This window comes from Manihot esculenta, chromosome 12 (genome assembly GCF_001659605.2).
Source record: "Manihot esculenta cultivar AM560-2 chromosome 12, M.esculenta_v8, whole genome shotgun sequence".
Taxonomy (NCBI): Eukaryota; Viridiplantae; Streptophyta; class Magnoliopsida; order Malpighiales; family Euphorbiaceae; genus Manihot; species Manihot esculenta.
In genome coordinates this window covers 34,196,786-34,211,958 of record NC_035172.2, presented here as the reverse complement: position 1 = coordinate 34,211,958, position 15,173 = coordinate 34,196,786, and the positions used below count along the sequence as shown (strand labels likewise).

Genomic DNA, 15,173 nt, shown 5'->3' with positions numbered 1-15,173 from the left:
AGTTAATTGTGTTTTGTTAGATGATCCTTTTGGTTCAAGATTGTAAACTGCTTCTATCTAGTTATGAGGAAGCAAAGTGTGTTTTTGTTCATAGATCTACGAATGATGTCGCTCATGTTTTAGCAACATCGGCTCATTCTGAGTCAGGTCAAGGAGTTTGGATTGATATCCCTCCTCTTCATATTATTTCTTTGTTCTCTTTGAATTAATGAAGTTTTCTTGTTATTTCAAAAAAAAAAATTATTAAATATAACACCGATTAATATAAAAAAATTATTATTTAATTTTTATATTATAAAAACTCATTAATTAATTTTTTAATTTTAAAAAATATATTAAAATATTATTAATATTTCAAAATCTAATAATTAATTTTATTCATTAAATATTTTATTATTTAATTTTTATAATTTAAAAAAATATTATTTCTTAATTTTATAAAAAAATATATTAATTAATTTTATAACTTCTATTTTTGGATAATTTTAAAAAAAGGAAAATATTATTTATTTTTTCTTTATTTATGTTTCTTTTTGTATTTGGATAAATTACAAATAGAAATTGATGAAACAAAATAAGAATAAAAACATAAATGTAATTTCACAGAAAAAAAAAAGCTTCCATATTTAGTTGTTTTCTCTTTGAATTAGGAAAAGAATATATAATTAAAGAAAAGTAAAGTATATTTTATTTATTTTTCTCATTTATCCACACAAAATAAAATGTTGCATTAAATTTATTGCACTTTTTTTTTTTCCTCATCTGACTTTCCGTCTATCCAAACCACTGCCACAGAAAATGCTCATCATCCTTGAGTAGTAGTCAAAATATAAATGTTGAAAATGTCAATCCCTTAAAATTGAAGATTCCGAAAACCTAAAACCGTCTGATGGGCTAGATGGTCCAACCCACCTGCTTGGCCTTATGCTTCGTGGTTGCAACAGCAAAAGTTCTGTTTGCTCAGCTAGATTCTTCAAAAGCTCCCATAGGAATCGTTGGTTAAGCTCTGGTCGTGACTCGTTGGTGGGTCAGGTGTCATCGTGTCTCCTTGCAGCTTCAAGGGGTGTAACAAGTCAGAAATAGCTAATTTCCAAGAGTAACTTTGAAAATACTCTTCTTCTTCTCCCAGAGCTGGTATGGCAGAAGCGAGAAAGATTGAAAAAGGATCATGAATTCTGTGTGTAATGAGAGAATCTTTGTTGAAGCGGGTCTGTGGTGGAAATCCATTATCTGATCTCTATTTCTAGCAAAAATTCAACATAACTATGGGAAAAACGAAGTCATTTAGGAGCAAAGCAGTTCACTTTGTGTCTGATCTCACCACCGTCTTCCTCAACCCTATCTCTGATAAACCCTCTAAGCAACCTCCTCCTCCTCTCACTGTAAGTATCTCTGTTCTGTTTCTATCTGTAATTGCGCATTGATGCTCCCTTATTTTGTTTTGAAGGATTCCTTTTCATTTTGGTGTTAAACCTTGATAATTCCATTAATGAGTTGTTATTTAAATACCCATTTCTAGATTGATGATGGATTGCCTGACTGTAAATAATTGATGTCCTTGGTGTTTTGGTTTGTGATGTTCTAGTAATTTTTTTAATGTTTCTATAGTGTTTCCCTTTGCTTTCTTATGGGTTGGTGGAATGAGGGTGATGCATATTCCTTTTTCTTTCTCATATATAATTTTGGAAGCATTTGAATAATTGGGCTGATTTTTTAGCTAAAATTCACCAATGAAAAGCTGAATACATTTTACTAACTCCTGGGAGCGTTTACAAGAATGTTTGATTCTAATCTTATTACCTTTTTCCTGTTAACCCTTAACAGAGCATGAAGTTAACCCATTACAAATTAAAAATGTCAACTGATAGCTTAATAAATTATACTCTTATTTCAAGTCGCCATTGCTTTTCTTCCATTTATTTGAGCATTCAAATGTAATAATTGCAAGTGTAGAACCGTTGGGATGTTGCCCAATCATAACTATTGATTTATTATTTGGACAGGACGACCAGAGTGAGCCCAAAAATAGTCAGCTAGAGTCTATTACCGAAGAGGATAATAGGGATTTAGTTGATGGGCCGGATACTTCTTCCTTTACTGCATTCCTCTATTCTTTATTGTCATCTTCAGATACTGGAGATAATACAAATGCAGATGAGAAAAATGATAATACAGCAGAAGTGATTGACCAGCCATCTGAAAATGTAAGGAAGGAGAGTGGTAAAAGGAAGGGCTTACTTTCTAGGGGTAAACAATCTCTTAGAACTATTTACCAAGCTGCTAGAATTGGTGGATTTCGGAGTCAAGAGCGTAAGGGTGAATCTGACATGAAATTAGCTGATGAGACTGATGATAATTTTGATGGACTGGAAATGAAACATATGCAAAATGAGAAAGAACCTGTTGAGTTGGAAGATCTTCCAGGTTCTTCTGAGCCTTCAATGCTGCTTTCAGAGAAAGCAAGAAGTGCTCTTTATGCTTCACTTCCAGCACTTGTTCAAGGGAGGAAATGGTTATTGCTTTACAGGTTTAACAACTCTTAACTTTTAAATTAAAAATAAATTTCAGCTTTGTAAATATGTGCAGCTTGCTCATTATGGCTATTCAATTTATCTATCTATTCTCAATATGTGCATGCACTCATGTGTTTATTATTTGCAGTACGTGGAGGCACGGGATATCACTATCTACCTTATATAGAAGAAGCATGCTTTGGCCTGGACCAAGTCTGCTGGTGATTGCTTATTATCTTTTGTCTTAGTATGATTTTTTTTTCTTTGTTCTTTTTTTGTTTGCATGTCCTTTTTCATATTGTTTTACTGAGGTTGCTGTGCATATTAAAAAATCGTGATTTTCTATTCCTGTTTATGATTTGACTTATTAACAAATCTTAATTGTGTGGCATATGCATTGATATTCTGTGTATCCTGTGCTACTATGATGTGTGTTTCTGAGGAAAATTATCCTCTCCTAGTTACTCTGCAACAGTATATTCTTGATCTTTGGTTCCTAAGGTAAATGATTGGATAGATCCCAGTTATTCTTAACCTGCTGGATAAGTTACCAGCCTGTAGAAGAAAAAATAAGGATGTCTAAACACAATAACAATTTGGTAAATGTATCAGCAACATGACATAAAATATTGAATATAGGTCTATACAGCTACACTTAGAGGTCTGTTCTCTTTAATTCACTATTACAGTATTTTCTGTATAAACAATGATTCTGACATGTCTAATTTTTTCTACTTTAAATGAATTATTTTATCATTCTTGAGTCATTCATGGTTTATTTATTATTTAATTTATCATTTTACTGTAGCTGCAGGGTCAACTGCAACTGTATACTCTGAAGTCTTTTCTTCTAGCTCATTATTACTGATTTCATGTTTCATCACGTCCATAGATGTTTTCAATTGGGGATAAAAATGCTTATTTGATTGATTCAAATTTCTTTCAGGTTGTTGGAGACAGAAAAGGTGCAGTTTTTGGTGGCTTGGTTGAGGCACCCCTAAGACCAACCAACAAGAGGAAATATCAGGTGCTGCTGATTAGATGTTTCCCTCTAATTCTTTTGGATGATGTTTTCTTTGAAAAGCATGTTAACATTGAATTTTGGACAGGGAACAAACAATACCTTTGTTTTTACAAATAAACCTGGCCATCCTATGCTATACCGTCCCACAGGTATACCCCGCTCTGCCCCTGTGCAACAAATTTGATTTGCAGCTTGGGAAGGAATTATTGGTTTTGATTTTGTTCTTCTGTTAAAATGTCATTTTTTACCCTGAAAGATTGGAAAAGTGACTTATATTTGCTTTTTTTTTTTAATGGGTGCCATTGATGTCTTTTTCATGCAAGTATATTCCCTTGATAAATGGGTTTAAATAGGAGTTTTCCACTGATATTTTGCTTTGTGACATAATGTAGTTTCTCCCCTTTATCTCAGAGTTCCAATGGCTGCAACATGAGTGACATAAGCAACGTGAAATTACGCTAATCCTTCTAAATTCTAATTCTATACAAGGACATTATACATTACAGTCCTATATGCTAAAACTTCTATTATGCTAAATACTATTCTCAATACTTCGCTTTTAGTGCTTGGAAATGCTTGAATATAAAATCTATGAAAATCATGTTTGAACATCACGTTTAGATAAAGTTCAAATCAAATCACGACATAGATAGGTTTCAAGATAACAGTTCCATGATGTTAATCTAAGATTCAATATGACATTTGTGGATATCTGAAATATGTGGAAACTTAGTTGAAGAACCTTCCACATAATTGAAGAACAGGTTATAAAAGGTACGGCACAAACAAACACATGAGGCCTCGCCCAAGTTTTTTATAAAAGGATGCTGATTATGAATTGTAATGTTGAACATCTGGTTTAGAATCTTTCCTTTAGCAGTTACTAATGGTTGTATTGAAACAGGTGCAAATCGATATTTCACTCTGTGCTCTACTGATTTTCTGGCAATTGGTGGGGGTGGCCACTTTGCCCTCTACTTGGATGGGGATCTGTGAGTCCAATTACCTATTATTTATGCACTCATTTCTACAACCATTTGAGTGATGTGAATTGCACTTTCACTTGCAAGAATCTAATTAGTTGAAAGTGACCACATTCAGATTATACCGGTTAATTGATATTGTTATTGTTAATTTCCATCGTAGAATAAACGGATCAAGCTCAGTGTCAGAGACTTATGGAAATCCTTGTCTTGCACACTCTGAAGATTTTGAAGTTAAAGAGATTGAGGTATGCACAGAGCTAATCTTTCATGTGGGAAAATAATACAAGAATAACTCTTAATTTCATATTGGACCTACTTTCTACATTTCACATGAATTTGAGGGAGGAATACACTATTCATTTTAATGCACTTAGTGTATTGAAGTATTTCTCCATGCACTTGATATTTAACAAAGCTCACCGATACTCGAGTGCATTTTGCTTTTAGTACCAGCTTTTTTAAATATGCAAAAGTTCAACCTTTTTTTACTTCTTTCAAACTGTAGCTGTGGGGATTTGTATATGGTTCAAAGTACGAGGAAATACTTGCTTTAAGCAGAACGGAGGCTCCTGGGATATGCCGGTGGTAAATATGCAAGCATATGGCAGATCTTGTTTCACTATGATTGTCAATATGGATGAGCTGGCTTTGTTTGATGCTCAACGATGACTAATTCCGCAAAAAGCAACTACATTCACTGTTAACATTTGTACATAGAGCCTGTATATATGAAGAGTGTTTACGAGTTGTGATGAAAGTTTTGTAACTTGGACATTGACTGTGAAGTGCTGATAATACAAGCATAACAATAATCTCAAACTTCTGATTTGTTGATAAGTAACTTGCTGAGGGATATATAAAGCAAAAAGGAAGAGAGCTTTATTTGAGATTTACCTCATATGCATTGTTGAGATAGAAAATGAACAATCTCGTACTTATGCACCTTCCTCCAAATCACAGTGGCTGTGATTCGACCGACAGGGGAGATTACAATGTGAACCTGGCAGAGAAAAGTTGGGCATTGTAATCAATTTTTTTTTTTCTAAGAAGAATTTCCAAAAAGAAAATTCAATTTTTTCTTTCTAACGTCTGCTAAGCATTGTAATCTTATTCCTCCAAGCATTCCGAAATTTCTTAAATATGATTGAACTAAAAACTCGTATTTATGTCCTTGAATTTCAGATTCTCCGTCCAAATGCAACCTAAACCATTTTGAACCTCAAAATTCTTGGCATGGCTATTCTTATTATAATTTTATGAGATATGGGGGAAAAAAATTTGTTATGATGTCTATACTACAGAAATTCAGCGAATTTCTATTTTTCTTTATGTGAGATTTGCTTCTTTGATTGTCTAGCAATGGTTGTTTCCAATTTTAATGTTCCAAATCACTAATAATCACCTATGGAGCTAGAAAACAACATTAGAGGCCAATAATATTTTCTTCTACATGTATTTTTACGATATTTTTTATTCATAAAATTATAATACAAAAATGCTACGTATTAAATCCAGGAGATTATCTTCAGGTTCAGTGAAAGCGCAATTTGATCGCAGGAATCTTATCTAATCAACTTCTTAAACAACACAAGTATTGATTGAAGTTTGTTTGGAGAGGAAGATATTGAAAAAAGAAAATTCGGACTGAAGTCATAACATCAAATAAGTTTATTACCCTCCGAAGTTACATAAATAAACAGAAGAAACCTAGCAAACATAGACTCTGGGTTCTAATGATGACGAACTTTACATAACACTAGTATCACAAAAAGAGAGAGAGGGGTGGATAGAGAGAGGAGAGAGAGAGAATAGGAGGTAACTCGTCTCATAATCATCTCCTTAAACAAAGTAGAAATGAATGAGAGGGCTTCTGTCATCACTATCTTCTCTCTCTGTGTGTTCCAGTGTTCCAGAAGCCTGCTGAAAAGTCCGCAATTAAGCAACTGTTGCAGTCTTCTCTACAATCCTTTCTTTTATTGTTCAAGGGGAACCATTCATCAGATTTTCAGTCTTCGAATCCTCCGTTTCCTTGTATGCGTCTGCATGAACACCAAGAGCGGCACGACCAGAAGGGTCAGGATTTTTAGCCCATGCTGCATCCCATTCCACTGCTTTTGCAGTACTGCACGCTATGCTTGGGCCTCCAGGAACAGTCGACCTTGCAGCATTCTGCTCAGAAATGGGAGATTACTTGACGTCATAAGAGTTGAACAGAAAGAAAGAACTAAGCAGCATCATGAAACAAATAAATGCATCGGATAGATGTATGACGTAGAAATTGGAGAGAACCAACAGAGAATAAAAGGCTAGTAGATTATAGAAGACAGTGACACACCTTAGGGAAGAATTTCTCAAAGATGGTTCTGTAGTAATATGCCTCTTTTGTGGTAGGAGTATTTTCTGGGTAAATAAACCTAGCATTCATCAATGTTGCATCTGTGACCTGTCCATTTATACAATTACTAATTGTTCACATACAGTAAGGATAAATTTAAAAATTATAATTAAATAAATTAGTAAAAACTGAAATTAATATTTTACGCTAAAAAAACAATGCAACATAATTGAGATAAAGAAAATCCAAAATGAAAATGCTCCACAAGTCCCAGGTATACATACATGTTTTTCTGCATGATCTCTCAAACCATCAATCCAGCTATACCCAACTCCATCACTGAACTGTTCCTTCTGCCTGTACAATATGTGCTGAATCCAAGAGAAAAACAAACACGTCAAGAATTCCTCCATAGACATTGTGCAAGGATATTAAAGGGCAAGAGGTAATTCCCTAAATGGTGGAAAACATAGCAGAAGAAGAAAGTTATAAACCTTTGGAAGATAAGGGTTCTTCTCATCATCAAATGCATTGCGCAAGACCCACTTCTCTATCCTTCCAAGATCAGGCCTGATCTGTCAGGATAAATGCAAGTAACCATTGTAATATTATAAGAACCAATGAAAGAGAACCTCAAACATCCAACCTTCTCAACAATTTGTCAGCAATCATGGACCAACAGGAAAGAATTATTGAGGTCAAGACATATAACAATTCCAATTTACACATTTTTTATTTATATGCAAATAAAATTAACAATACAGAAGCTGATGACGGTATAAAGTGTCAAAACACTTTCAACATGCCTGACAATTTAGAGCATGCACCTTCCATCAAGTGTCAAAATAGGGAACCTATACATGCAAAAGAAAACAAACCACAAAACTGGCATCATTCAAGCACTTAGTATGAAAGGTGAGTTTATGTATATACTCATGAATAAGGGTATATATCATTTTGAAAAGGTTGACCATGACCTTGAGACTCTTCAATGGATTTTGTCGCGCTTCCTAGATGGGATGGGTCATGGGTGAGAAACTTTTGGTCTGGATTTTATTTCAGAACTTGCTCTTGTAATGACTAGGTTATATCACTTTATTTTAATTGGTCCGATTAGTGGTTCCAATAGTTCATATTATATAAAAAAGCAGTTTCTCGTGGATTGCGCATCAAGGCATATAATATAAGCCCCAGGTGAATAGAGGTTATACCATTTTCCACTCTGGATCTATGCTCATTGCAATATTGATGAATTCTTTGTCCAAAAAGGGTACTCGAGACTCAACACCCCATGCTGACGTTGATTTATTCGCCCTCAAGCAATCATAAAGATGAAGAGCCTTGATCTGTTTAATTATTGAAGAAACAATCAACGGTATAAAACAATGTTTCACGAGTAATAACATATTCAGTTAAGTGATAACTAGGCCACACATACATTTGCACTCATAATAGACAGGAAAAAAAATGAGTACCTTTCGACATGTCTCCTGGTGAAACTCTTCCTTGTTGGGTGCCTTGTGAAAATACAGGTAACCTCCAAAGATTTCATCTGAACCTTCCCCAGAAATAACCATTTTAACTCCTAAGGATTTGATTTTTCGTGACATAAGAAACATTGGAGTGCTGGCTCTAATAGTCGTCACATCATATGTTTCAATATGATAAATGACTTCCTCAAGAGCATCAATTCCTTCCTGATGGGGCAATAAAAACCAACAATTACCAGAAATACATGGAATGGATTCTTTCTCATGTTTAAGTTTCAAAAACAGTCATTACCTGAACTGTAAAGTGAAACTCATGGTGACGAGTTTGGAGATAGTTTGCTACCTCCCTTGCAGCTTTCAGATCAGGAGAACCCTGAATAGCAAAAAAGAAAATAAATTGAATGGACAGAGAACATAGCTGGGATGAGAAATACATACAGAGCAATATTGGGAAAAAACGACATAAAAAGGACAAAAGGTTGTTACAATCTTCCATCTCATTTCTCATACAACTGCCTCAAGGCATGCCAAGGGTTAGGTGTCACCAAATTGGCATTTTTATATTCTACCAGTTCTATATTTCCTAATGCACAATAATGCTAGCAATTGCAAACATTGTAATGAATCAATCAGTCATGTCAATTCAATTTATACAATGTTTTAATTGTATCACTATAATCGCAGATATATTTGAACAAAAACCTCATCATGTCATGTTGCACAAGAGAGAGAGAGAGAGAGAGAGCATGACAACATACTGAATTCTTAGTCTCTTACTTATCATACATCCCTGGACATCTCACCTTAGAAAAATATCATAAAGCATTTTTCAAATGTCAAACTCTCTAAATACTTTAAGGATGTACAAGACAAGGCTGTGTGACAGTAAATGTAATATTAAGACCTTCAAACCAATGCAAAAGGTATGTAGTTGTGATCCCCACTGACGAGCAGCTTCTGAATCAGCCAAATGACGACAAGTGACAGCTGCAACAAGTGATGAGTCCAGTCCTCCAGATAGAAGTACACCAAAAGGTACATCTGTCATAAGTCTCTTGACAACAGCCTGCACAAAAAGGAAATAACTTACCAGTTGAAATAGATTAAACAAGAAAAGAGAGTAATATTCAGTTAGCAACATCAATGGATACGAGAGTTCTTTTCTTTTCTTTCTTCCTTTCCCAAACTCTCAACAAAAAGAACATGAATTTTTTGGATGACACGCTAGAGTGCAAGGACAAGATACATTTGTGAGAAATGAAAAAGGAGAAAAATGAATGAGAACATTGTCATGTAGATTCTTTACATAAAACATTTATTTTTTGCTAATTATCTAAGACAATACTGTTTATTGTAGATATTGTTTTAGCAAAAATCAGAAACTTAAATATATAACATATATTATCTTTATAAAAGATGCCCTTTACCTACAAATCCTAGCTTTGCCCCTGCCCATAGAGACATACAAACAGAAAAGACGATATTCTTCAAAAAAAGCAATTTGTTTTAGCACAAGATTATATATAAGCAATCACATAAGAAAAATATAGAACATGCCTTCTCAAAGGCCTCCCGTAAAATTAGGGGATCATAAGCGGTTGATGGTATTTGCTCTGAATACCATGGTGGGTTATACCACCTTCTAAGTCCTCCTGCAAAGATTCAAACAACCAAACAAAACGTGATGGCATTGGAAACATATACTAAAAAGATGCATGGTCAAAAGGATTAAATACATTCTACAACCAAAGTCTTCCAGACCATTAGTCTGATATGACTGAAATATGCAGCATTCATCCTTAGGTTTTCCTTTTCACCTTTACTAGAAGAGGGTGAGAAACAAGGGAAGGATTTAAAATATCCATATGGACTTTATTTTCATTTTCTTCGGATCCCTTTATCATAGAACTGAATCTATAAACAGTTATATCAACTTAAAATTTGAATAAATGTAAGTGTTAAGGAATAAAAGAGGAATTATCAAAGTTGAAACTTTCATCTTCACAAAAACCTCGTGCAAATTTAAGAGTGAAGACCATGATATAATAGGGATCTTACAATGGAAGTAACATGATATAATATAGGAAACCTATGACGAGCACAAACACATACAAACCTTGTTTGCTTGAATATATATGCCCTGGTGGGAAAGATATGAATTGTTCACAATCATCACTTAATGCTTTCATTTCAGAAGCAAACCATACCGATCCTGAAAAGTAAAGAATAATTTAATTAATATAAAAATGTGCACATTCCCACATATTTATCAAACTGATCTCTGCTGATTAGACTGGTTAAAACAAAACCATACTTCAATATTATACTGTAACAAGAAATTTGCAACTAGATCTTTAGAATTCCAGCTAATCAATTTTTCCCCTTAACCTTCAAATCCTTTTCAAAATATAGCTCTTAAAATTTAATCTATAAGTACATCCTGAAATTCAAAAACAACCAGGCTACCCCACCATTTTTGCACAAGCATATTGAGGGCCTCTACCCTTCCATCAGCAACAATTCATCAATGAGACAAAACAAGGTGAAATACAGCAGTACCTTATCGTATCTTTCCTTCCTACATTCGGTTAAGGAAGAATGATGATTTAACATTTAGGTGTTTCAACTTTAAATTATCAAGTTGCAACTTAGATAGCACAAAATGGCACAAAAAGTTTTCATTCCTTTTCTTTGTTAATGCCACACCTTCATATGAAAATTACAGTTGCAGTATGCTTGATTATTAAATGTGTCACTCGATATATAGCACACAATAATAAAACTTCCAAATAGGCTCTTAGAGTCTTTAACTAAAGCAAATTTGTTGCACATATAACATGGCAACCTAACATACCATCAAGGCCCCAGCCCATGTAAAGTGGGGTAATACCAATGGCATCCCGAGCTGCAATGAAACTTTCGTCACGGGTATCAAGAAGGACAAAGGAGAACATGCCATCCAACATGTCCACAAAATTTTCTCCATATTCTTCATACTGGCCAAGATAATGACAAAGTTAAATGAAAAGTAAAGGCTAGAAGAGGAGAAACGCAAAAGAAGGATTGGGGGGGGGGGGGGGGGCAGGAATCAACAAGAACAAATTAAAAGAACAAATTAAAAGTAAGAAAAGAGGATAGTAAGTCTATATGCAACAACACGAAAAAAATTATTATCTTAGTAATTTCTCAAGCTCTTGCACTGGATATATTTAGTTTGTTTGAATGATATGACAGGTATTTGTATCTTTTTTTTCTGGTACAACCCCGCATCAGCATGCACTAATAAAATATATAAAGTAATCTCACTTACAAGATGGGCAATCACTTCACAATCACTACCAGTTCGGAACTGATGAGACTTTAGCTTTTCCCGCAATTGCTTGTGGTTATATATCTCTCCATTGACCTGAAAGACAGAGTTCCATGAATCAAATTAACGAAAAATATCATTTTTGCAGTTCTTACTGTAATTTGAATTATTACTTTAAGGAAATTCTCATATCCTTAAATTAAGATTTTCTGTTTATAATTGCTATGAGATAAAATAATTTTTCTGGTCCCTTGCGGGATGCCTGTAATTTCAAATGGTGCCATAGGAAACTTTAATACTTGCAATCCCCACAATATATCATTAAGGGAAAATTTAAAATTGATGACCCATCAAATTATGGGAAATTTGTATTGACGTGGCAATCAATCTCATTTCAAGTCCTATATTGTTTCTAATCGTACAGCTAAGGGTCATGCTGTTGATCTCTAAAAGCCCAAAATTGACATGGCATTGCGTTGGATTTGCCAAGACAGTCGTGTCAAAAGATTAAGATTGTGCTTATCATAAAACTTAGATATAAGAGTCCAAAGACATGGATAAATGATAATAGCATAAAAATATATGTATATAAATTGCTTGGTCCAAGATTACATGCTCTCCAACCATCTAATACTGTAATACACGTGCATATTTATCCCGCTAAATATTTTTTAGCAGAGATCCTCCATTATAAACCAGTATCCCAATATGGATCACAGTATACAACCTTATATCTCCTTATAGTTATATGACAACTGCATTAATCATATTAACTGGAAATCATATTTATATACAGATTCTTAAAACCTCTTACTGTCTCTGCCTTGGATGCAATTGGCAGAAGTAGAATTCAGCCAACACCACAAATTATCATAATTAGAATAGTAAGAGAAGTACCGTGACAACGACTGTCTTGTCCTCATTGTAAAGTGGCTGATCTCCAGAAGTGGGGTCTACAATAGCCAATCTTTGATGTGCAAGATAACAGTCTCCATGACAATGCAGGCCACTCCAGTCAGGACCTCTATGCCTTAACCTATACTTCCAAAATCAACAGAACAGCATGCCATTTCAGTTAGACAATAAACTCTGAAACAAAGCAAGTTTTTCTTTTTTGAAAAAAAAAAGAAGAAACAATTTCATAATCATCAACGATAACCCATTATTCAAACAAAGCATAGAAGAAAAATGAATTACTCGTTACAAGCATCAGAAGAAAAAAAAAGGGAACTAAATGTCAAAACTTAACAATTTTAAGAAGAAAAAAGGAAAAAGCTCGAGAAAAAAAGCAAATGTAAGCATAAATTGAATGAGATTCAGATTAAATGCCAAATGTAGACTTGAAAACAGAGAAGAACAAGCAAGAGAAATTATAAAAGAGGAAAATCAAGAAATTTTCACCTTCTAGACAATTCGATGATACGGGAGCGTTTGGCTTGAGAGTTGTCTACGCAACCGAATACTGCTAGTATTCCACACATGGCTAGATAGCTTGTAGGAGGCAACTCTCTCTCTCTGCGGGAGTCCCTCAGAGGAGCTGAAAGAAGAAAGCACGACAGAGTCGGTGGAGGCTGCTGAAATGAATAGGAATTGAGAAGGCCTTATAATGCGAACATCACGGCCGTTGATTCTGAACCGTATTCAAAAAGACGCCGTGCTTTTGTGGATTTTCGAATTTTGTTAATATTTTAAGTGAATTTTACTAGGGTTTGCGTCTCGGAATCAGACCCCTTGATTCAAAGATTCCGTTGGTGGGTTGGTGGTGGGGCCCGGTCTGGGATCTTCTGAAATAACCTTTTTTTTTCTAATGTCACTGTGTTTGTCTTGACCAAGTACCACTGTCCACACAAAGACAAATTATACAGTGAATCATTCTACGATAATTAAAATAAAATAAATAAATAAATAAAATCTCTTAGTGATAAGCGAACATTAGAAATACCTGATTAATTAATAATTTTTTTATAAAAATATAATAATTTTTATGTAAATATTCGGCTTTTTTTTTTAACATGCAACTGACATTGTATCTAAATTTTTATCCAAAGATGATTGGCTGTTAAAATTTTTATAATTTTTAAAATTTAAATTTAATTAGTTAAATTTATTTATTTTATCTAAATTATATTTTATTCAAAAATAAAATTAATTAGCTACGAAATTTAGAATTTATATAAATATAAAATTCTCAGTCCTACTTATAATTAAATTCTACATAATTAAATTTTATATTATAATTTAAAAAAGAAAAATTTTATAAAAATTAAATCATAAACATAAGAATTATTTATTAAATATTTCATACTCTTAGAAAAAAATAATGATCTATTTTTTTAATAATCGTTAGTTATGTTTAAATTTATTATTTTCTTGAATACTCAATATCAAGATTTGTTTTTGTTAATAAAATTAAATTAAAAAAATTAACTTTCATAAACCTAATGATATTAGCATTAAGTTAAGATTGTTGGGTTTAGAAAAAAAAAGATCTTTAATAATTTTTTTAAGTATTTTTATATTACAAAATTTAATAAAAATATATTTTAAATAAAAATTTATAAAATATAATAAAATTTTAATAATTATTACAAACTGAAAATAATAAAAATGTGTTATATATAATAAATAGTTGACAGAAGTAAGGATAAAACAAAAGTTTATGTTATATAATAGTTTGACGAGAAATCCATGTGAACAAAATATTTCGAAATTTTATTTTTTAAAATTTTAAAATAATTTAGGTTTTGACCATAAAATTTGAGTTTTAATATAACTGAATATTTTTTAAACTGCTTAAATAAATTGAACAAATAAGCATAAATAAAAAACACGATAAATTCACAAACGATTCATTAATTAATGCTAATTTAAAAATGAGAAAAATATGAAAATAACATAATTGTTAAAAATATTTTTTATATTTTTAATTATTTATATTATTTAAATTTTATAGTGATTAATAAATTTTATATATATATATATATATATATATATATATATATATAAAGTAAATTATATTTTCATTCCTAAATTTTAGTATAATTAATATATTGATTCTTATATTTTTAAAATTCAACACTTAAATTTCTCCTATTTAAATTAGAGGTTATCTTATTTATTTTTGTCATTAAAAATATAAAAATATCTTTATTATATTTTTTTAAATATATAAATTGCACTTAAATCTTTAAATTTAAGTATAATTAATAAATTAATCCTAATATTTTTAAAATCATATACTTAAATTCTTCTACGATAGATTCGTTCTCATTTATTATAATTTAAACATTTTAATCTTTCATTTTTTATTTTAAAAAATACTTAAATTTCATTAATTTTTGTCAATAATATTTTATTTAATTAATTTTTAACACTTTTTATTTTTTAATTTTTATTTATTAAAATATTTTAATATTTATAATTTTAAAACTTTTAAAAATACTTACAACTTTGACTATTTTTAAGTAGTCCCAAATAATTTTTAAATAGATAATAAAATTTTATAAATAATATTT

At 32.1% G+C, this 15,173-nt stretch overlaps 2 protein-coding genes across 2 annotated transcripts; one reads left to right on the top strand and one right to left on the bottom strand.

Annotated features, from left to right (window-relative positions):
• The first annotated feature begins 806 nt into the window (after window positions 1–806).
• LOC110628613 (oxidation resistance protein 1) lies at window positions 807–5,416 on the top strand. Its single transcript, XM_021775385.2, has 8 exons — window positions 807–1,382; window positions 2,004–2,527; window positions 2,662–2,734; window positions 3,460–3,540; window positions 3,623–3,686; window positions 4,442–4,529; window positions 4,684–4,768; window positions 5,029–5,416. The coding sequence occupies exons 1-8, from the start codon at window positions 1,266–1,268 to the stop codon at window positions 5,110–5,112; spliced, it is 1,116 nt and encodes a 371-aa protein (XP_021631077.1). The 5' UTR covers window positions 807–1,265; the 3' UTR covers window positions 5,113–5,416.
• A 731-nt stretch (window positions 5,417–6,147) lies between these two features.
• LOC110628468 (asparagine synthetase [glutamine-hydrolyzing] 3) lies at window positions 6,148–13,335 on the bottom strand. The gene is made up of 14 exons (XM_021775130.2): window positions 13,060–13,335; window positions 12,556–12,694; window positions 11,659–11,754; window positions 11,203–11,344; window positions 10,465–10,560; window positions 9,906–10,000; window positions 9,253–9,414; window positions 8,641–8,721; window positions 8,334–8,555; window positions 8,070–8,204; window positions 7,353–7,433; window positions 7,143–7,229; window positions 6,859–6,966; window positions 6,148–6,692 (listed from the first exon to the last, which is right to left on the bottom strand). The coding sequence occupies exons 1-14, from the start codon at window positions 13,137–13,139 to the stop codon at window positions 6,504–6,506; spliced, it is 1,713 nt and encodes a 570-aa protein (XP_021630822.1). The 5' UTR covers window positions 13,140–13,335; the 3' UTR covers window positions 6,148–6,503.
• Between the last annotated feature and the right edge of the window lie 1,838 nt (window positions 13,336–15,173).

Coding starts and splice junctions, on each gene's coding strand:
- LOC110628468 (XM_021775130.2), bottom strand. CDS start 13,139: ATGTGTGGAATACTAGCAGTATTCGGTTGCGTAGACAACTCTCAAGCC. Junction 8,205..8,333: donor ACCAGGAGACATGTCGAAAG/GTACTCATTTTT, acceptor ATAATTAAACAG/ATCAAGGCTCTTCATCTTTA. Junction 6,967..7,142: donor GAGATCATGCAGAAAAACAT/GTATGTATACCT, acceptor ATAAATGGACAG/GTCACAGATGCAACATTGAT.
- LOC110628613 (XM_021775385.2), top strand. CDS start 1,266: ATGGGAAAAACGAAGTCATTTAGGAGCAAAGCAGTTCACTTTGTGTCT. Junction 1,383..2,003: donor AACCTCCTCCTCCTCTCACT/GTAAGTATCTCT, acceptor TTATTTGGACAG/GACGACCAGAGTGAGCCCAA. Junction 2,735..3,459: donor GGCCTGGACCAAGTCTGCTG/GTGATTGCTTAT, acceptor AATTTCTTTCAG/GTTGTTGGAGACAGAAAAGG.